The sequence below is a fragment of the Scyliorhinus torazame genome, chromosome 7 (assembly GCF_047496885.1).
Source record: "Scyliorhinus torazame isolate Kashiwa2021f chromosome 7, sScyTor2.1, whole genome shotgun sequence".
Classification (NCBI taxonomy): Eukaryota; Metazoa; Chordata; class Chondrichthyes; order Carcharhiniformes; family Scyliorhinidae; genus Scyliorhinus; species Scyliorhinus torazame.
In genome coordinates, this window is record NC_092713.1 from 106,708,672 (window position 1) to 106,730,822 (window position 22,151).

At 46.1% G+C, this 22,151-nt stretch overlaps 1 protein-coding gene across 3 annotated transcripts in view; it reads left to right on the forward strand.

The window, feature by feature from the left end:
* Positions 1-22,151, forward strand: part of LOC140426433 (cytosolic phospholipase A2-like) — a 251,989-nt gene that overhangs the window by 226,236 nt on the left and 3,602 nt on the right. For all 3 annotated transcript variants that reach the window (XM_072511223.1, XM_072511222.1, XM_072511224.1), the window contains 3 exons: positions 9,233-9,417; positions 13,627-13,822; positions 19,330-19,487. In XM_072511223.1, the coding sequence (XP_072367324.1) occupies positions 9,233-9,417; positions 13,627-13,822; positions 19,330-19,487 (539 nt within the window). The remainder of the gene's footprint in view (positions 1-9,232; positions 9,418-13,626; positions 13,823-19,329; positions 19,488-22,151) is intronic.

The window sequence follows — 22,151 nt, forward strand, 5'->3', positions numbered from 1 at the left end:
TGGTATCACATGTAAATATACCAATGATAATGTATTAATTTATTCTTTCAAAGGAAAGGGGATGTAGTGATATCATGGTTGTGTTGTAATTCACCGACTGACCACTAGGAGTCTCACTAGTGTATAAGTGAATGTAAGAGTCAGCTGACCTCCGACGAGGCAGCTGGAGAGAGGTTGCTTGTGCATGATTTTACTGTTATTCATCTGTTTTGTATATAGTTTACCCACAGTTAATGTTAATAAATTGTTTATAGCTAGTGTTCATGTAATAAATCAGTTCATCCGACAAGAACATTACAAATTCATTGTTTTTTAAAAGTTATATCAGGCAGTAACATGAATGCTTTCTTTGAGTTAGAAGTTTGCAATCAGGAATAACTGTAATAAATAATCACTGGTCACAAATATGTTCACAGGGGAAAGAGAGTTGATATGTACAGTTAGCTGCATGTTCAGCGCTTCTTCCCTCATTGTTTTACGTATTTAGTTGTCTTTCCATGGTGCAGCTGATTGCAATGTGCTCTGTGATTATATGCACACTAGTGTAGAGACAACGTGAAGAGCTCTCTGTGCCACACAATGACGGCAGCTGCAGGGATATCTCCATAACAGCAGTGGACAGAGACTGCACGGACAATCTGTCGCACTCCCTGTGCTACATAGCAGTTATAGCAACAGGGATTGCCACCATGACAGCAGTGGACAGGCAAAGAGATTTCTGGATTTTAAGGTTGTTAACTCAAATGTTGGAATTTATCTTCAGTGTTATATTTCTGTTTATTGCGAATGGACATTCCTCATCTCAAGATCACACCCATGGGATTTAACTGACTGTTCTATGTTTCTTGTGGCTATCTTGATAATTGTGCACTTGCTTCTAGTTTCCTTCCAGTATAAAAGGTGAACCGAAAAAATTGGAACAATGTGCATTCTCTGATAGAGGAATACTACCTGGGTATTTGGAATAAACATAGAGGCACAAAGAGGCTGTCAAGTCACTCAGGCTCTTCTGAAATTCAATTGAATCATGTTTTTTTTTGTATCTTACCTCCATCTGCTCACCTTGGCTCTGCAAACTCTAATATCTTTGCCTAACAAAAATCTATCAGTCTCATTTCTAGTATTTGTCAGTTGGCCTGTTTTGAGGGAAGAGTGTTTCAGATTGTTTAAAGCTATTTTTTACATTGCATGAGACTGCAGGATTATCTCAAAGACTACAGCTAATTTCACTAAAAACTAGATTGCCTGCCAGACAGTTTTAGTAAGCACCAACAATGTCCTACTTAGGTTGCAGATGTCCACTTAAGATCTGCATCTGATGCTGGTGGCACTCAGACAAATTTGACACAATACCAGACTAGCATAAGGGGCACAAGCTGACAAGGATGATGCATATAGAAAGTTTCCTTTCTGCAACATATTTTATGAACAGGCGTGTCCGTGCATGATTTGAAAGATCATTTCTTGTTTTACTTGTTGCTTCTATGTTTTGTGTTAAATAATTTTTATTGCTGATGAACATGACGAGTTGCAGAAAATCCTGGACCCTTTCCACCCAGTGACTTTGGTAAAGTCACCCTAGATACATTGTTAAGCCACATAGACCAAAAAGGATTCAATCCCTAGTTGATTCTGAATGATCTGATCTCAACACTCTGGCATTAGGAAGGCGGCAGGGCCGGGGGGTTGGGTGGGGAGGTGGGTAGAATGTTCCCATCCTCATCGCTTCCTTTGAAGTCCTACTAAAATGTATGGTGGTGGTAAGATAGGGCCTTAATTGACTGTCAATGCTGTCTCAGCTTTCAGTGGATTGACTAGTAGGGCAGAGCCCATGGAGCGGGCACTTCAGGACAGAAAAGCATAATGTTGGTCAAGCCTATTGCTACTTTTTAGAATCCCTACAGTACATTCGGCCCATTGAGGCTGCACCAACACTTTGAAAGACCACCCTACCTAGGCCCAATCCCCCACCCTGTAACCTCACCCCAAGGGGCAATTTAGCATGCCCAATCTACCCAACCTGCAAATCTTTGGGTTTTGGGGGTTACATCCACTCAGACACAGAGAGAATGTGCAAACGCCACACGGACAGTGACCCGGGGTGAGGATCGAACCCGGGTCCTCGGCGCCATGAGGCAGCAGTGCTAACCACTGCACCACCGTGCTGACCAGATACCATGCAAATATAATGGGTGAAAGAGAAAGCCGGGAATTATATATCTGTTAGTCTAATGCCTGTTGTGGGCAAATTATTTGAGGACAGAGCGATTGTACTGGAGAAATTTAAGCTGATTATAGGGCATCAACATGAATCAGTAATTGGTAATGTCTTGATGAGCCCACTTGTGCTTCTTGAGGAAGTAAATAAAGTAATGGACTTTAGATAGGTATGTAGTTTATATGGACTTTCAGAAGACATTCAGTAAGACTTCAGATAACAGACAGTTGGCTAAAATTAAAGCTCCTGAAATTGAAGGCAAATTACTGAACTAGTTAGGAGATTGGCTAGGTGGTAGAAAACAAAACAAGGACAATGGATATGTACTGGAATTGGGGGAAGAGACTGGTGGCGGCACAGTACCACAGTGATTAGTTGCTTTTTTAAAATTTTATTAAAATTTTCACAATATATCAAAAACTCCTCTGCCACTCCAAATATTGCGAGCCCCCAGCCCGGCTTGACCCTGGATCCTACCACCCTCGACACCATCCTCGCTACGCCCTTCCAAAAGTTCTCCAGCGCTGGGCAGGCCCAGAACATATGGGTGTGATTTGCTGGGCTCCCTGAGCACCAAACACACCTGTCCTCGCCCCCAAAGAACCGGCTTATCCTTGCCCCGGTCATGTGAGCCCTGTGCAGCACCTTAAATTGTATGAGGCTGAGCCTCGTGCAAGAGGAGGAAGAGTTCACCCTCCCCATGGCATCCGCCCACATCCCCTCATCAATCTCCTCACCCAACTCCTCCTCCCAGTTACCCTTTAGCTCCTTCACCGAGGCCTCCTCCTCCTCCTGCATCACCTGATACGTTGCCGAGACCATTCCCTCTCCAACCCACCCCTGACAGCATCCTGTCCTGGACCCCGCGTGGCGGCAGCCGTGGGAACTCCACCACCTGCCGCCGAACAAACGCCCTTACCTGCATATATCTGAAGGTGTTCCCCGGGGGGAGCCCAAACATCTCCTCCAGCTCACCCAGGCTCGCGAACTTCCCGTCCACAAACAGGTCCCCCATCCTTCTAATACCTACCCTGTGCCAGCTCAGAAACCCTCCGTCCATCCTCCCCGGGACAAACCGGTGGTTCCCCCAAATCGGGGACCTCACCGAGGCCCCCACCTCCCCCCTGTGGCATCTCCATTGCCACCAAACTTTGAGAGTAGCCGCCACCACCGGGCTCGTGGTGTACCTCGTTGGAGGAAGCGGCGCCGTCTCCAGGCTTGTGCCCACAAAGGATGCCATCTCCAGTCACTTCCATGCCGCCTCATCCCCCTCCATCACCCACTTACGCACCATTGCCACGTTGGCGGCCCAATAATACCCACAGAGGTTAGGCAGTGCCAAACCCGCCCCCCCCCCCATCCCTGCACCGCTCCAGGAACACCCTTCTCACCCTTGGGGTCGTCTGCACCCACACAAAACCCATAATGCTCCTAGTAACCCGCCTGAAGAAGGCCCTAGGGATCAGGATGGGGAGGGATTGAAACAGGAACAAAAACCTCGGGAGCACCGTCATTTTAACTGACTGCACCCTACCCGCCAGGGAGAGTGGCAGCACGTCCCACCTCTTAAACTCCCCCTCCATCTGCTCCACCAGCCTCGTGAAGTTAAGCTTATGCAGGGCCCCCCAGCTCCTAGCCACCTGGACCCCCAGGTACCTGAAACTCCTCTCCGCCCTTTTTAGCGGGAGCTCACTAATCCCCCTCTCCTGGTCCCCCGGGTGCACTACGAACAACTCGGTCTTCCCCATATTAAGCTTGTACCCAGAGAAATCTCCAAACTCCCTAAGGATCCTCATCACCTCCGGCATTCCCCCCACCGGGTCCGCCACATACAGCAGTAAATCATCCGCATAGAGCGATGCCCGTGCTCCTCCCCACCCCGCACCAGCCCCCTCCAGTTCCTCGACTCCCTCAACACCATGGCCAGGGGTTTAATCGCCAGTGCAAAGAGCAGGGGGGACAGGGGACACCCCTGCCTCGTCCCCCGGTGTAGCCGGAAACACTCTGACCTCCTTCTGTTCGTGGCCACACTCGCCACCGGGGCCTCATACAGCAGCCTCACCCACCTGACGAACCCCTCCCCAAACCCTAACCTTTTCAACACCTCGCACAGGTACCCCCACTCCACCCTATCAAAGGCCTTCTCCGCATCCATCGGCGCCACTATCTCCACCTCCACTTCCATCGCCAGCATCATTATAACATTCAAGAGCCTCCGTACATTGGTATTCAACTGCCTCCCTTTCACGAACCCTGTCTGATCCTCGTGAATGACCTACGGCACACAGTCCTCTATCCTCATGGCCAAAATCTTTGCCAGCAACTTTGCGTTTACATTTAAGAGTGAGATCGGCCTGTATGACCCACACTGCAGGGGATCCTAGTCCCGCTTCAGGATCAGGGAAATCAGCGCTCTAGACATTGTCGGGGGCAGAGCCCCCCCTTCCCTTGCCTCGTTAAAGGTCCTTACCAACAGCGGGCCCAGCAGGTCCGCATACTTCTTGTAAAATTCAACCGGGAACCCATCCGGCCCCGGTGCCTTCCCCGCCGGCATGTTCCTTATCCCTTTGACCAACTCCTCCAACCCAACCGGCGCCCCCAACCCCACCACCGACCCCTCCTCCACCCTCGGAAACCCCAGCCGATCCAGGAAGTGACCCATTCCTCCCTCTTCCAGTGGGGGCTCAGACCGGTACAGTTCCTCGTAGAAGTCCCTGAAGACCCCATTGATACCCACCGCACTTCGCACCGTGCTCCCTCCTCCATCCCTAACTCCCCCGATCTCCCTAGCTGCCTCTCGCATCTGAAGCTGGTGCGCCAGCATACGGCTCGCCTTTTCTCCGTATTCAAATACCGCCCCCTGCGCCTTCCTCCACTGCACCTCCGCCTTCCTGGTGGTCAACAAATCGAACTCAGCCTGGAGGCTAGGCCGCACCCTGAGCAATCCCTCCTCCAGGGCCTCCGCGTACCTCCTATCCACCCTCACCATCTCCCCCACCAACCTCTCCCTCTCTCTCCTCACCCCCCTCTCCTTGTGTGCCCTAATGGAGATCAGCTTTCCTCTGACCACCGCCTTCAGCGCCTCCCAGACCACCCCTACTTGCACCTCCCCATTGTCATTAGCCTCCAGGTACCTCTCTATACACTTCTGGACCCGCCAGCTCACCTCCCTATCCGCCAGTAACCCCAGCTCTAGGCGCCACAGCGGGCACTGGTCCCTCTCCTCCCCCAACTCGAGGTCCACCCAGTGCGGAGCATGATCAGAAATGGCTATCGCCGAGTACTCCGTATCCTCCACCCTCGGAATCAGCGCCCTGTTCATGACAAAAAAGTAAATCCGGGAGTGGGGCTTGTGAACATGGGATAAGAATGAAAATTCCCTGGCCCCCGGCCTCGCAAACCTCCATGGATTCCCCCCTCCCATCTGGTCCATGAACCCCCTCAGCACTTTGGCCGCCGCAGGCCTCCTGCCCGTCCTAGACCGAGAGCGATCCAAGGCCGGGTCCAGCTCCGTGTTGAAATCTCCCCCCAATATCAGGCCCCCTGTCTCCAGGTCCGGAATCCGGCCCAGCATACGCCGCATGAACCCCGCATCGTCCCAATTCGGGGCAGAAACATTGACCAACACCACCCGCTCCCCCTGCAGCTTGCCACTTACCATCACATACCTACCGCCATTGTCTGCCACAATACTCAACTCCTCGAATGACACTCTCTTCCCCACCAGGATCGGCCCCCCCCCTGATTTTTTTGCATCCAAACCCGAATGAAACACCTGCCCTACCCACACCTTTCTCAACCTTACCTGATCCGCCACCCTCAGGTGCGTCTCCTGAAGCATGGCCACATCCTCCGCCTTCAGTCCCTTCAGCTGCACGAACACCCGGGCCCGCTTGACTGGCCCATTCAGTCCCCTTACATTCCAGGTTATCAGCCGGATCAGGGGGCTACTCAACCCACCCCCCCCGCCGACTAGCCATAGCCCTTCCTAGGCCAGCCACGTGCCCGCGCCCCCCGAACGGCCCGTTCCCCACAGCGGCAGACCCCCGCCCCGACCTCCTCCAGCTCCCCCTTGGCCATTCCAGCAGCAACCCAGTTCTCCACCCCCCCCCCCCCCCCCGCCCCAGCTAGGTCCCCCCCTAGCTGCATTGCTCCCTCCATTGCACTCCCGTAAGTCAGCTGACCGCGGCCACTCCCGCCGCTCCATCGACCCCCCCCAGTGTGGAACTCCGCCCCCCCCTGCCCCCCGCCCCCCTGCCCACCAGCGGAATCTCGTCCATTCCACTCCCAGCGCGGGAGAGAATGCCCGCGCTTCCCAGCTCCGGCCCCGCCCCTTCAGCCCTAAACGCAGGAAAAAAAGCCCGCGCTTTCCACTCTCCTGGCCCCGCCTCCCCTGGCGCAGCACCCTTTCCAGGCCCGGTCCCACTACCCCCAACTTAGGTCTCTTTCCCCCCCTCCCCCGACCCCACAAGCCCGCCCGGCGGGCCTAATTAAAACAATGCCCAATCAACAATGGGCCAAGTGCGGGCAACTGGGACTAGCTTACTGGTAAAAACTGGGCGGCATGGACTGGTTGGGCCGAAGGGCCTGTTTCCATGCTGTAAACTTCTATGATTCTAACCCCCAAAAAACAAAGAACCCCCCCCTCGAAGCACAACCCAACAATCCCCAACCATCCCTCCACCGCGTCCCCTCATCCCCGACCCTTAGTCTGAGTCCAGTTTTTCGGCCTGAACAAAGGCCCACGCCTCCTCCGGGGACTCAAAATAATGGTGTTGATCCATATAGGTGACCCACAGACGTGCCGGCTGCAGCATACCGAACTTCACCCCCTTCCTGTGCAGCACTGCCTTCGCCCGGTTGTAACCGGCCCTCTTCTTCGCCACCTCCGCGCTCCAATCCTGGTAGATCCGGACTTCCGCGTTCTCCCACCTGCTGCTCCGCTCCTTCTTGGCCCACCTTAACACACACTCTCGAGCAGCAAACCGGTGAAACTGCATCAGCACCGCCCGCGGCGGCTCACTGGGCATGGGCCTCCTCGCCAGCACTCGGTGGGCCCCCTCCAGCTCCAAGGGCCCCTGAAAGGCCCCCGCTCCCATCAGCGAGTTCAGCATGGTGACCACGTAGGCCCCCACGTCCGATCCCTCCAGCCCCTCCGGGAGACCCAGGATCCGCAGGTTTTTCCGCCTCGACCGGTTCTCCATCTCCTCGAAACTCGCCTGCCATTTCTTGTGGAGCGCCTCGTGCGCCTCCACCTTCACCGCCAGGCCCAAGATCTCGTCCTCGTTCTCCGAGACCTCCTGGATCGCCGCCCCTTGGGCCGTCTGGGTCTCCAGCAGCTTATCGATTGAAGCCTTCTTCGGCTCCAGCAGCTCTGCTTTCAGTTCCTTAAAACAGTGCTGGAGAAGTTCCTGCTGCTCTTGCGCCCACTGCCTCCACGCTGCCTGGTCTCCGCCTGCCGCCATCTTGGTCCTCCTCCCTCGCACCTTTCTTTGCTTCAATGCCACTTTTTTTAAATCGCCCCACTCCTGGTCCACTCCATACACTATCGGGGAAATGTTGCTATCCCCTTCTCACACCGGGAAACGTCGAACAAGCGCCGTTACGGGCCCTGAAAAGAGCCCAAAAGTCTGTTTTTAGCGGGAGCTGCCGAACGTGCGACTTAGCTCTGCATAGCCGCAACCGGAAGTGGTTAGTTGCTTTACAGCACCAGGGTACCAGGCTTGTGTCACTGTCTGCACGTTCTCCCCATGTCTTCGTGGGTTTCCTCCGGGTGCTCCGGTTTCCTACCACAAGTCCCGAAAGACGTGCTTGTTAGGTGAATTGGACATTCTGAATTCTCCCTCTGTGTACCCGAACAGGCGCCGGAGTGTGGCGGCTAGGGGCTTTTCACACTAACTTCATTGCAGTGTTAATGTAAGCCTACTTGTGGCAATATTAAAGATTATTATTATTAGTGTCCCACCAAGGATTTGTGCGAAGCCATCAACTATTCACTATACGTATCAATTATTTAGATAATGGAGTCACATATCCAAGTTTGTCGATAACACAAAGGTTCGTAGCACATAGAATAAGTAGTGCAGATGGAAGCATAAAATTGCAAAGAGATATTCATAGTGGGCATAGCGAGTGGGCAAAACTGTGGCCAAAGGATTTCAAATGAAGTCATCTCTATTATGGACCAAAAAATAATAAATTCAAGCATTATTTAAATGGAGAAGAGCTAAAGAGATTTAGGGATCCAGATATTTAGATCACTGAAATGTAGCAGCCATATTTTAAAAAAATCAAAACACAAGTGAAATGTTAACCTTTCCACTTTTCTGCCCTGACTGGACCCATATCTGGGTATAGTCTTTGAAAGTGTGCAGTGCCAATTCACCAGAATATTATTGTAAGGCTCCAAGTGTTAGATGATGAGGAAAGATTACATAAACTAGACTTGTTTTTTATGAAACACCGAAGATTAAAGGATGACTTGATGTTCTTAGGATTTTGAAAGAAATTGATAGGGTAGGTAGAGATGAGGAAGCCTAGGACAAGGGAACATGATCTTCAGATCAGAGCTAGGCCATTCAAGAGAGAAGTTAGGAAACACTTCTTCACATACAGGATGGTAGAAGTGTGGAACCATCTCCCACTAAAGTGGTAGATGCTAGCTCAAACGAATAATTGTCAACCTGTGACCAAATAATTTGCTAACCAAGAATATTAAGGGGTATGGATGTTGGCAGATGGATGGGGTCGGATACGGAGCGGCAATGATCTAGTTGAATGGTGCAATAGGATCAAGGGGCTAAGTGGCCTACACCCATTCCACTGTTCCTATTTGTACCTCTCTTGACTCCTTTAACTGTCGCAACAACGTAGCATGTTCAACATAGTTATTAAAATTATTCTTCATTGTAATCAAGGAATACTAATTGATAGACTGACAGAGGGTGAAGGCAGATTCAGGGAGTTGGCTCTTCGGGTAATCTGAGTTTGTTTCCCGCTCCAATATCCCTGCAGATCCAGATGAGTTTGAAAGAATTTATGAACCGCTCGATGTGAAAAGTAAGAAGATCCATGTGGTGGACAGTGGGCTCACCTTCAACCTGCCTTACCCACTAATATTGAGACCCCAGCGCGCAATCGACCTCATCATCTCCTTCGATTTTTCTGCCAGACCAAGTGACTCCAGCCCACCGTTTAAGGTTGAAAAATAAGTTAACTTAATGCAAAGCTATTTTATAGGTCAATGTGTAAGAATAACCCATTCTCAAAGCCAATACATGGAAGTGCTTGAACTATTTTTGAAAGTGTTGCCTTCATGTGAAATTTCAAGATCAGTTCCAATTGGCCTTAACTTTGTCAAAGAGCATTCACTGCCTGTTTTTCTACAACTTTGACTTAATTCATTTTGAAGGTAGAAGGTATTAAAAAAAATGAGTAAGTATGTTAATGCATTGTCCCGTGTGACATTATTGAGATTGGGTTATGACAAACCAACGTCCTTGACCAACAATTCTGCTGATGCTTGGGGGTTGATCTGCCACTAACAGGATTACAGATACCTACTAGTTTACCTGTTGTAGGTAGCCTTCCCTTTGTATTATGCCTTTCTTCTGATCCCATGCAACTTGAGAACTTGTTTTTTTTTTGTTTTCTGCAGTTTTTCCCTCTCTGGACTGAATACTTGCAGTTCATGGGCTAGCGCCAGGTTAAAATTAAAACTACATAAAACTAAGGCCCAGTTTTCAGTCTTGGGTCAGGTGCTCAGTGACAGGAGAATTTCCGGCTCCGCAAACCTCACCTTTAAAAATAGCTTCCCAGGTGCCAGAGCTTTGGTACGGCATAAATAGGGTAGATTAGAAGTAAGAGCAGGTGACCTGGGAAGAGTAGAAGAGGAGGCCGAGAGCAGAGGCATGTTGGGCAAAAGATTTGCCTTGAGGGTCCAGCACACTGTTCAAAAATAAAAATAAGAATAAGGCATGAAACATCCCCTCAACCACTCCATCCCTCTCCATGCCCCTTCCATACCACCTCATGCCACCTTATGCCTCCCACTCACCCGCATTGTCATTTATAGCTTACATACCAACATAGTGCCAACACATGTCCCTCATCCAGCAGTCTTTGTCCTTCCATCTACCATGTCAATTTACCTATTATCCACCATGGACAGACCTCAGGATGCATGCAACAATGAGGTAAAATTTAGTTCTATAGAATTAAGTTCTAAGTATCTGTTGCAGACTTCGCTATATTGAGAAAAACACTTATTCATAAAACCCTTTTAGTGCATTTACTGTCCTTCAATTAAATAAAGACTCATAACAAAGTTTATTTAATTCAAGTGTGCAATTCCTACTAAGACAAACATTGGATTTCATAGCCCCACATCAAATACTCTATAACCACTTGTAGCCATCAATCAAACTGTGAAATGGAAGAAACTTTATTGTGCTGATCGATGTTTTGAAATCAGTCATGCAGCACTAACCCAGTAATGGATACCCTCAGGCTTCTGTCCACAGGCAGATTGAAATAGCAAGCAATCTTTTTTTTAACACTCCAGACATGTTTTTCAGAGATTTAAAGGGCCGGACTGTTAAATGCCTTGACACTTTGACAATTTTGAAAGGTCCCTTTTACAGATGCTTCTGAAAGACTTGATAATTAATTTTTGACATGTCTGTTGGTGGTTCCAATGAGCTTGGCAGTAATGAGTTTCCGCTCTTTATATGTACATTTCTGCCTACTTTTAACACTTTAAAGGGCATCTGACCTCCCCCAGGAGTTTCCCGAAACCAGATGTAAAGCTACCCTGGCTATCCAAACAAAACCTGCTTTTCAGACCTGCTTTTACCTGGTCTAACACATCAGGCTTCATACTCCAAGCCTCCCATGTCAATGGATGCAGTTGATGATTTAAATTGCCAGCTGTCTCTGTAACACTCCCCGCCCCAATCCCAGCTCTTTGAAAATGGAAAATGTCGTGTTTGGAGTGGGATTCTTATTTTTCGACATTTCTGCTATTTTCACCATGATGGAAAGTTTCTTGGTTGTGGTGAAATCTGGGCCTAAATCTCTCACTGGAACAATGAAATGTCTTACTCAAGTTACAGTGGTGCCTGTTTACTTGATGAATATTAATCGCATTGTGTGAGCCAGTGGTTTTAATTTGCAGGAGTATCTGAGCTCATCTATAGCAAACTGTCTCTCGGATACATCTCGATTATTTCTCCAGCAAAATGCATAACGACAGATAGTTACATAATCCAAATGATTAGGCTGGTTTTCCGGTTAGGTTGGGACGCAGACAGTGGGATCAAATACGGGTCCCAGCCCTCGACCATGTCAGGAGTAGATACCCGACAACGATTTAGGCTGGATTGCCCAATTACTGGCCAGAGGGCATGCTCACCATCCAATTAAGGATTGAGGCAGGCTCCCAAAGTTGTAGGGCCAATTGGAAGCCGGTAGCAATGACAAATCAGCAGCCTCGCCAGCCTAGGTGTCAGCTATCAACACGTGCAATGTGAATGAAACCAGATGAAAAAAATCAAATTTAAAAAGCTCCAGCTGCCTGGCCATGAATATGGAGTGGTCTTCAGACCAGAGAATGGCCCATATTTCCAAACTAGATGGGAGTTGAGGCGAGTGGTGGATTCGCCATGCGAGTAACACAAAAAGCTTCTGGGGCTCAATTGGGGTGTTCCCACTAAATGCCTGGTTGAAAGATCCAGCATCAGAAAGGGATGGGGTGGTGGAGGGGGGGGGGGGGCGCAGGCCAGTGCTCAGGAACAGCATTTGGGGAGCAGGCTGTTGTTTCACAACTCTTCCAGGCAACATTATGCAGCAGGCTTAGAGAAAAGAGGGAGGCAAATGGAAGAGAATGATTTTTACACAGTAGGGTAAAGTCGTCATAGTCCCAGATGACCATAGGCTGCTTTCCCCTGTTGCCTTTCTTTTCTTATACTCTTTTCTCTGTCCTTTCTGTGGCTCTGTTCCAATTATGGCAATCAGTGAATTTGCTCTTCTTTCTATGTTATCTATGTCCTAATGCTTGGAGTCGCCAGGTATCAAATGATACCACCACAAGTTTCAACTGGCTATCAATCAAAGAGCCACAGTTAGTTAGTTCAAGGTCAAGGGTACTTTATTTACACAGAATTAGGCATGAAACATAAACACTACTAGTTAACTACACCTATCGACTAAGACAACCTGTACTTAACTTCGGGCACCCGGCTTAGGTCAGAGTAACAGTGGCCGCTGTTCGATTCTGGATCTTCTCGGGTCCGAAGGAGTAACTGCTGCTCAGCTGGGCTCATCCATCTGGCAGCGAGCGTTGAACTTGGACTTGCTTCTGGTGTTGCTGCACTTGGAGATGGTCGTGACCAGGGTACCAGGACCAAGAGAGAGCGAACATCTGGTGGACTCTTCTTCTTATACTTCGGGGTTTTTGCGCTCTTTTGGGCAGTCCTTCGATTTGGGCCTAATTGGATGATCCCTGATCACTCCGTTCGATTACTAACCAATAAGTGGGCGGGGTCTGGATGGCTGGGCGTGTCCCAAGCAGTCACTGACCCCGTTGTTTGCGTTTCCCTTGACCAGCGAGTGGCGCCGAAATGGCTGGGACTGTCCCGGTTGCTCGAGTACCAGTCCTTTGTTTTGGTGAAGATGGGCCATCAAATGCTAATCGGCCCCATTAAAATGCTAATTGGGCAGAGGTTCGATACCATCTGGACTTCTTGCTTGCAAATATGCAATTCAGGCTCTGAGCCTGCCTGAGTCTTGGCTTGTCCACTTTACCCGCTAGGCTTTGTGAGTTTTACTGTACCTAGTTAGAAGATGGCTATAACCCTTTGAGGGGGAGAGCAGACCGGTGGTGATTTAACCTGAGGATCACCACAACTCAGGGGGAGGGGAAAGGTTGAGAAGGTGGGGCCTTCATGAATAACCTCAGCCAGGACGGGCATTGAACCCTCACTGCTGACGTCGCTCTGCATCACGAACCTGCTGTCTAACCAACTGAGCTAAACCAGCCCCCACTACTGTACACAGTGGTGATTGCAAGGCAGTGATCTATTTAAGGGTTTCAAATGAGTTGTACAGAAAATCATGGATGTTTGGGGATGATTGATCAGCGTTCAGTTTCATAATTGTGATCTCAGAAACTCGAGCAGTCCTATCCTAAAAGCTGTCCTCTGTAACATTGTGAAATGTCGCTGAATGAATGAATGAACAATGGTTCCAGAATGATCTTCGGAGGTTGATGGGCTTAAAAGTCTATGGCATTGAAGGAAAAGCTGGTGTGTTCAGTAACCTCATAGTTAAGTGATAAGTATCTGTTTGTTCATTTATTATGACACTGCCTCTCATGGGCAACCTCAATACCATTCTGTGTAATTTGACAGGAGCTCTTGCTGGCAGAGAAGTGGGCAAGAATGAACAATTTGCCATTTCCCAAGATTGACACCAAAGTCTTTGACCGAGAAGGATTGAAAGAATGCTACATCTTCAAGCCCAAAAACCCAACGATGGAGAAAGACTGTCCAACCATCATCCACTTTGTTCTGGCAAACATCAATTTCAGGCATTATAAAGCACCAGGTAAAGGACTTTAGAGATTGACTGAGAATTACTTCACCTGACTTGATTTCAGACATACAATTGCCAAACTCATGGAAAATTGTTTCCTTCAATTTTCTGATGCATTGCCCAAGGGACAGTCTTTTGTGTTTAAGCCTGGACTTTTAATGTCACCAATTTATTTTACCAGAGAGGGCACCATAGCAAAACCCCATGCTTTCCTCACACAGCAACCACATAGCAAGAGGAATCATGGAGGAGCATGTTATTTTGTACAGGAACATTGAGGTTAGTTGTAGCTCCTCTATTTCCATTCTGCCACTGAGATCAGCTAACTCACCACAAAGGACTGAACCAAGGGTTTCTATTCAATATGGTTGCTTTCCACTTTAGTCAGTACACCTACAAGTAGAACTTATGCCCTATTTTTAATGGTGAGCATAGTATATAAACTCTTGTGGTTCTTTATTTTTTCATCATGGTCCCTCAGCTTTATTATATACAGAAAATGTACATTTATGCCCATTGAACTGTAAAGTAAAATGTCAGATTGCCAATAACTTGCAGGCTATACTGCCTCAATGTGTAACCATTTCCACAGTATCACCTAACTGAAAGCTTGGCCAGTAACTTGATCAGGTCATTAATATATATATAATAAATAGATTCAGCCATCAGCGTGATGCGACCACCAAACACATCTTCCCTTAACTCCCTCTGTCAGCATTCCACAGAGACCATTCCCTCCGAGATAATCTAGTCCACTCCTCGCCATACCCAACACCTCTCCCATCACCCATGGCACCTTCCCGTGCAATCGCAGAAGGTGTAACACCTGCCCCTTTACCTCTTCCATGCTTAACATCGCAGGCCCAAAACATTCATTCCAGGGTAGTAGTGTTTCACTTGCACCTCTTTCAATTTGGTCTATTGCATTCGCTGCTCCCAATGTGGTCTCCTCTATATCGGAGAGACCAAAGGTAGACTGGGTGATCGCTTTGCTGAGCACCTTCGATCTGTGCACGTTCAGGACCCTGCAAAAGACCCTGCTCCCATGCCCACATGTCTGACCTTGGCCTGCTGCAATGTTCCAGTGAAGCTCAACACAAACTGGAAGAACAGCATCTCTTCTTCCGGTTAGGCACGCTACAGCCTTCCGGTCTCAACATCGAATTCAACAACTTCAGATGATTAGCTCTACCCTACATCGACCCATTGTTTTCATCCCATTTCATTTTAACTGTCTTTTACCTTTTATTTATTTCTTGTCTTTCTTTTTATATATATACATATATATAGTCCCCCCCCATATTACCCCCCCCCCTTACCTTTTCTCCCCTTTGCTTCCCCCCCCCCGCCCCACCACCACCACCCCCACTCCTACATCTATCACAACTTACCCTCTGATTTTAGTTTCTCTGCTGTTTGGCCTTTCACACCTTTTATTCTCTCTGGGGATTGCCATTAGCACTCTGTTCACTTGGTTTCTGTGGCTATGACTCATCTTTCATTCCCTCACCCCACAGTATACTCCCACTGTCTGTTCATTTTAGCTTTGACAGAGGGTCAGCTGGACTCGAAATGTTAGCTCTTTTCTCTCCCTGCAGATGCTGCCAGACCTGCTGAGATTTTCCAGCATTTTCTCTTTTGGCATTAGTATATACATATATAATCAGAACTAATCTGGACAGGGTGCCTACATTTGACCTTTATACAAGGCCGATTGACTCTGGAGCAACAACTACATTTAACAACACATATTTAATCTATTACAGCTTTAAAATTCTAGTCATGGACCTTGGCCCACATCAGACACAGGTCTCGGGAGGCCAGCAATGTGGAAATCATACAGTTGACCTGAGTTGGCAGGTGGAAATATCACCCCATCCAAGCCAAGGATCAAATTTTCCACTATAACAAACAGTCATTGTTCTAGAAAAGCTATTCATAGTGTGAAAAGCTTTGTCTCTCATTAATATTATATGGTGCTACATAGATTCAAGTCCTGTTATTATTATGGGACTCCATCCCTTCATTCATGTTGTCATGAACCACACTGATGTTATCTGCGAGGGTATCCCAACTTGGAATACTGGTTCGTGGGAGTGCATATTTTTTTTGGAATGGTGTGAGGAGTCAAGTGAAAACCCAGTGAGAATAAGCAGTTCAGTCGCTGTTTAACAATTATTAAAGACTATTTATTAAATTAAAGAAAAGCCAAATACACAAGAACAGCACTATACTACACTAATTATCTGAATTGCTGTACACACACACAGTTTCTGTAGAATATATTTGTTCCCCTTGTAGATTACCCTTGTTTCAAACTATATCCACGATCCCAGAACTCCTTAAGACTTCCTTACTCCTCAAACAACATCCAAATTAAATAAATCTATAAGTTAAAACCAGCTTATAGTTACCACACAACACAGAGATGATAATCAAGTCTGGGAAATGTTTTTGCGTAGTCCAGTGAAGATATTTAAACTCCCTTTGCAAAGGTTTTTTGCACTGCCTTGGTTCTAAGACTTAGAGGCTATTAGATGTAAAACCTTTCCTCCAGGTTGTTAGATGGAAACTGGTTTGTCTACTTCTGAGGCTGCGAGGTGTCAACTGGCTTCCTTTGCTTCTGAGGGTCCTGGCCATTATACCTTTGTTCCACTTTTATGCTGCCTTCTGTGTATTTGCCTCTCAAATACCTTGACTCTAGACATTAGCCTGTGTATGCTCCATTGATCTCCTCAATTGCCTAACTGATCTGTTTCTAATAGGGGATTCATATCTGATCCTATCTGCTAATCTCGTTACTGGGAAAGATGCATCCCATCCTACCTTTTGTAGGCTGTCTACTGCTGTTGCTAGACAGATTTCTATCTAGGGTATATCATGTCCTATTAGGCCTTGTTAAATTAATTTTACTGCTGCTACCCAGGAAAATCCATGGAAAGGTTGTGAATGTAGCCCAGTCCATCACGCAAACCAGCCTCCCATCCATTGACTGTCTATAATTCCCGTTGCCTCAGAAAGGCAGCCAGCATAATTAAGGACCCCATGCACCCCGGACATACTCTCTTCCACCTTCTTCCGTCAGGAAAAAGATACCAAAGTTTGAGGTCACGTACCAACCGACTCAAGAACAACTTCTTCCCTACTGCCATCAGACTTTTGAATTGGACCTACCTCGTATTAAGTTGATCTGTTCTCTACACCTTGCTATAACTGTAACGTTATATTCTGCAGTCTCTCCTTCCTTCCCTGTGTACGGTGTGCATTGTTTGTACAGCATGCAAGAAACAATACTTTTCACTGTATACTAATACATGTGACAATAATAAATCAATTCAATTCAAAACATTATAATGCTCCTCATCACATGATGGTTCCAATGGTAAACGGAAAAAGAATTGAATCCAATAAAATCTGTGGAAAGTCAATATTCCAGTGAAGCACAAACAATATAGTGAAGATTAGAATTTCCAGATTGCAACAGGAGACTTATGTGAATGAAACAATTCTCCAATTCTGCTCACCGAGCTTGAACAGAGTAAATTTTTCATATATGGGTTTTGCAGATAGAGCTAAATAATTAAAAAGTGGTTTTTTTTTTAAGAATGTTAACATTTCCATTCTGTTTACTGCCATTAATCTCAAAGACAAACCTAAAAGCAGCAAATTGCCATCATTGCAGCATTAAAATGGCACAAGTCTGAGATTTGACTCAGCGATGGGTTTTCTGAAGAATGGAGAGAGCTTCCTCTCAGCCTAACTTGATGATTCCCTTTCAAAAAGAAAGCAAGCTGCGTTTTTTTATATTTGATCACCTATTAACAGTATCATTCAGAATTTTGAAAGCTGTTAAAGATATTCAGAAACCAAAGGTCACCCTGTGTTGAGTGAAATGTTAAAAGGTTTAGCCAGTGACCAGTCTTGCGTGATCCTGACATCAGGCAAACACCAGGTTCCGTCTCTAGCCCTAGTCAGAGTTAGGGCAAGAGTCCTGTAACTGGCCCGAGTACACAGGACCAGACAAAGCGCTCATACACCACTGTCTCCTAAATCTCCTCTGGAAAGTGTGAATGGAGTCTTCAGGTGAGTAAATGGTCTCTATGGTCAAATATTGCAACACTACTCAGTGCCTAACCATACACCAAAGAATGGTTGAATGTTAACAGTAAATGCTGGAAATACTTATGTATGGAGAGTGAAACAGAGCTGATGTTTCAGGTCTATGATATTTCATCAGAATGGTTAACTGTTTGGGAAGGGATTGGATATCAACAGTGTTATGATGTCAGATGATAATCCTGAATAAGTCAAATCCCAGAGTAAAACCTGGTTTTGATAGATTCTAACTTGTGTTTTTGATAGAAATTGTGGAGGTCAGTTACTGAACACATTCACGATAGCCTGCCAGCAAAATTTTAGCTCAAAGAATAAGATGTTTATTAAACAATAAAAATGAACTGTATTACACTAGACAAAAAGGTTGGAGAGTGTTCAATACAGATAAGAAAAAGTGAGTCAGTTTACACTATTACTTTTATCCCAGCAATCCTTACACCCATAAAACCCCAGTGAAGATTTACCACTGTCTCAACACTAAGGTGTCTTGCTTTGGGTTGGCTCAGTTTCAAACTGTTTTCTTCCAGTGGACTTCTGAACATTCACGAGATGCTTTTTTTTAGCTGCTCTCTCTCCATAAGACACCCAAACACTGCAATCTAGACTCACTGTTACTTCAACTTCAGAGCAAACACGAGTTCCCTAAACTCTGTTCCCCATAGGGCAGCATGGTGGCGCAGTGGTTAGCAATGCTGCCTCACAGCGCCAAGATCCCAGGCTCGATCCCGGCTCTGGGTCACTCTCCGTGTGGAATTTGCACATTCTTCACGTGTTTGCGTGGGTTTTGCCCCCACAACCCAAAGATGTGCAGGCTAGGTGGATTGGCCACGCTAAATTGCCCCTTAATTGGAAACAAAAATGAATTTGGTACTCTAAATTTATAAATAAAAATTTTAATTTTTTTTTAAATTTTAAACTCTGTTCCCCAGCAGGCTTGCAGGATTTCTTGCAAGAGAGTTTTGGACCATCTGCCTGACAGCCCTTCTGTAGTTCCCTGTCTCTCTGTGTATCTATGGTCCCCTGTCATTAACAACAGCGCAGTTTTTTTTCTATTTTAAACTTCACCAAACTACTCACCCTTCGGTAACCCATCTCTTCACTTCAAGAGTTGTAAAACCTCTTTTGAAAACCATGTATACAAACAAGGCCTCAAACCCCCTAACACCCAACTCTCAAAAAACCTCTAAATGAAACTGAAATCAGTTTTCATCTTTCTTAACACGTAAGTACAAAATATAAATCAAACTTAAAAGCTATATATTGTTCCTAACTTCACCCGGCTTGACTGAGTATATTAGAAGAAGGTTTTTGGGGGGGGGGGGGGGGGTGAGAATAATATGGTCATGGAAAATAAAGTGCCAATACTGACATTTGTTCTGAAACCAACCTTGTCTTTGTTGAAGGTGTTAAACGAGAAAACGAGAAAGACATTGAGAATGTGGACTTTGACATCTTTGATGATGCTGACTCCCCATATTCTACTTTCAACTTCCAGTATTCCAATAAGGCGTTTACACAGCTTCATGACCTAATGGAGTTCAACACGCTTAACAATATTGAGGTATGTTTGAAACAACACATTGGGTTGAAGGGTTAGTATTTCAAGCCTTATTTGAGTTTTGCTTGGGACTCACTGGCAGTAAAGATAAATAACCTCATTGAATGAACCTCTTAAACCTTATTTTATAAATAAAACATTGCAAAATATAAAAGATAGCTGGTAGTAAATGACAAAGGCAGAAGGAGTATTCAAAGATTTTTCTTTTAATCTCAATTTATTTGACCCTCGTGTTATCAAGACATAGGAATTATATTAAAATCCTCGAGAGGGTGCAAATGGGACTGAAGTCAGCGATTCCAGATATCAAGAAGTTAAGTTAACAGAAAAAATCCAATAAGAAATTTGTTGTCTAAAGTTAAAGGGAGATTATTAAATCAGACAGTTCAAGAAATAATTAGTGGCATTTTTAGAGAGAGAAATGATTGCGAGAGAGGTGATGTGGAGGGTGAGTCTGAAATAATCTGCCAAACATATTCACCATTATGCACTATTACTGGCCCTAAAAAGGTATTCTGTTGTACTGGTTGGCATTGGACAATAAAGTGACAAAAATAATTATTTGATTCAGAAGTTAGAAAGTAAATTGAGAAACAGACTTCAGAGCCACCTAATGGCTGGAGTATACATTTGCACGGCTACAAAATTGAATGGGATGAATTGACGTATTTTGCAATGCAAATGTTGACAGAAAATCATGATCAAAAATCACAACAAAAGGAAATGAGATTTTGTGGGCAGGAATTTCCTGCTATGTGTAAAGGTTTTAATGCTATATGGATAGTGTTTGGATCCTAGTCAATAGACAAGAGGGCAAGTTGATTGCAGGCCCTATCAGTGGCACTCTGTAATTTAAGATACAAAAGTGTTGTTTATATCCAATCTTCCTCTGTTTATTTACCAAGTGACTGAAAATTGTTTAATACGAGTTATTGGACTTGTTTTGCCTCTTTTTGGATTTTTCTGTACTACAGTTTCTTTAAAATTCAGAATTATTAGAAGAAATCCGAATTAACTGCAGAACCACTACTGTGCACATGTAATTGGAGAGCAAAAGCAATACTGCAACAACTGGACACACAGGCCCAGATTTTCACTCCTTTTTAAACAATTTTTTTTTCCAATTAAGGCACAATTTAGCGTGCTCAATCCACCTACCCTGCACATATTTGGGTTGTGGGGGTGAGACTCACGCAGGCACGGGGAGAATGTGCAATCTCCACACGGCCGCATTCGAACCCGGGTCCTCGGCGCCCTGAGGCAGCAGTGCTAACTACTCCATCACCATGCCGCCCCCAGATTTTCACTCCTGAGGAGGGTACACGAGTCTGGAAATTTTCCATCTCGCTGCACCCGCCTCAAGGGGGCGTGGGGAGAGGGCACACCCAATCTTTGTTCTGGGTTCAGATTGGATCAGGCGGACCATCCCCAATTGCAATTGGAGGCAGCCACCAGAGCTGCTGAATGCCACGGCAGGCTGTTAGAAGGCCCACCATTTCCCTTGGGCTTCATCCCGGTTGTTTGTCTGTACATTAGGCCCTCTACCATCATGCTCCCTTCCATGCCCCCATCCACACCTCTTACCCCCACCACCCACAATGGCCTTCATACCCGCCAAGCAAACCCATGCCCAAACACACACCACAATGGTCCCTTATATAGCCCCCAGTGCCAACTTAATGAAGGTTCATGCCAATTCAGACACCACAATTTGCTCTTGCAACCTCCATGCAAACTCACCCACTATCTACCTTGGGAGGAACTCAGGAGCCATGTTGAGATGAAATTAAATAAAGTTCTAAATATCTATTACAACTTTAATTATATTTTAAAAACTCCCATTCATGAAAACCCATTCAGAACTTTAAGATTTCCTCAAGTACTTATTTCTGTATAAAAACAAACAGACTTGTGTTCATAACCACACATCAAAGACATTGAATCCTTTTTAATAACCTCTTTGAACTGTCAATGAAACTGTAGTTGGATCCGCTGCTGGTATAATTATAGACTGTGGAAAGCAGCTCAACATTAATTGTAACACATTGATAGATAGCCTTTAGAGTAATAGCAACAAACAGCTGTTGCAACTGCTACACTAAATTATTTTTACCTCTCAATAATATGGACAACCTTTTTCATTTTTAAAGGGCTGGGGATCTATATACTTTCACAGCTTGACAGTTCAAAATACCTTCTCCACTCTTCAAGAGCATTTATATCTGCTCAAAGAGATTGTGTCTCCCATTTTGCAGATTGAAGCCATTGCTGCAGTGAAAATGGGCTCTGCTTGAACTCAGCACTGAGTTCAAATATCCCTCCTGAGTTTGGGTTTCCCTCGTGTGAATTATGCCCACCCCCTTCCCTACCGGCAAAAATGGAATCTGTTGGAAATGAGGGCGAGACTTCTGGATCTAGGTCCCAGCCTTCATGTTGGAACGTCCGCAGATTCAGACTCCATGACACGACAAAATCTGGGCCAAAGTGTTTCAAAATGTTCAGATTAGCTGCTGAATTGGATGCATTTAAAATGAGTATGAGCCTAATAATCTGATGTGTGTAGGGTATGAAAGCACCGTTTCTCCTCCGAAACCTTGACTTTAATGATGCACCTGGTTATTGCCTTGGACCTTAGTTTTCTAATTCCTACATTTGCAGATGATGTTG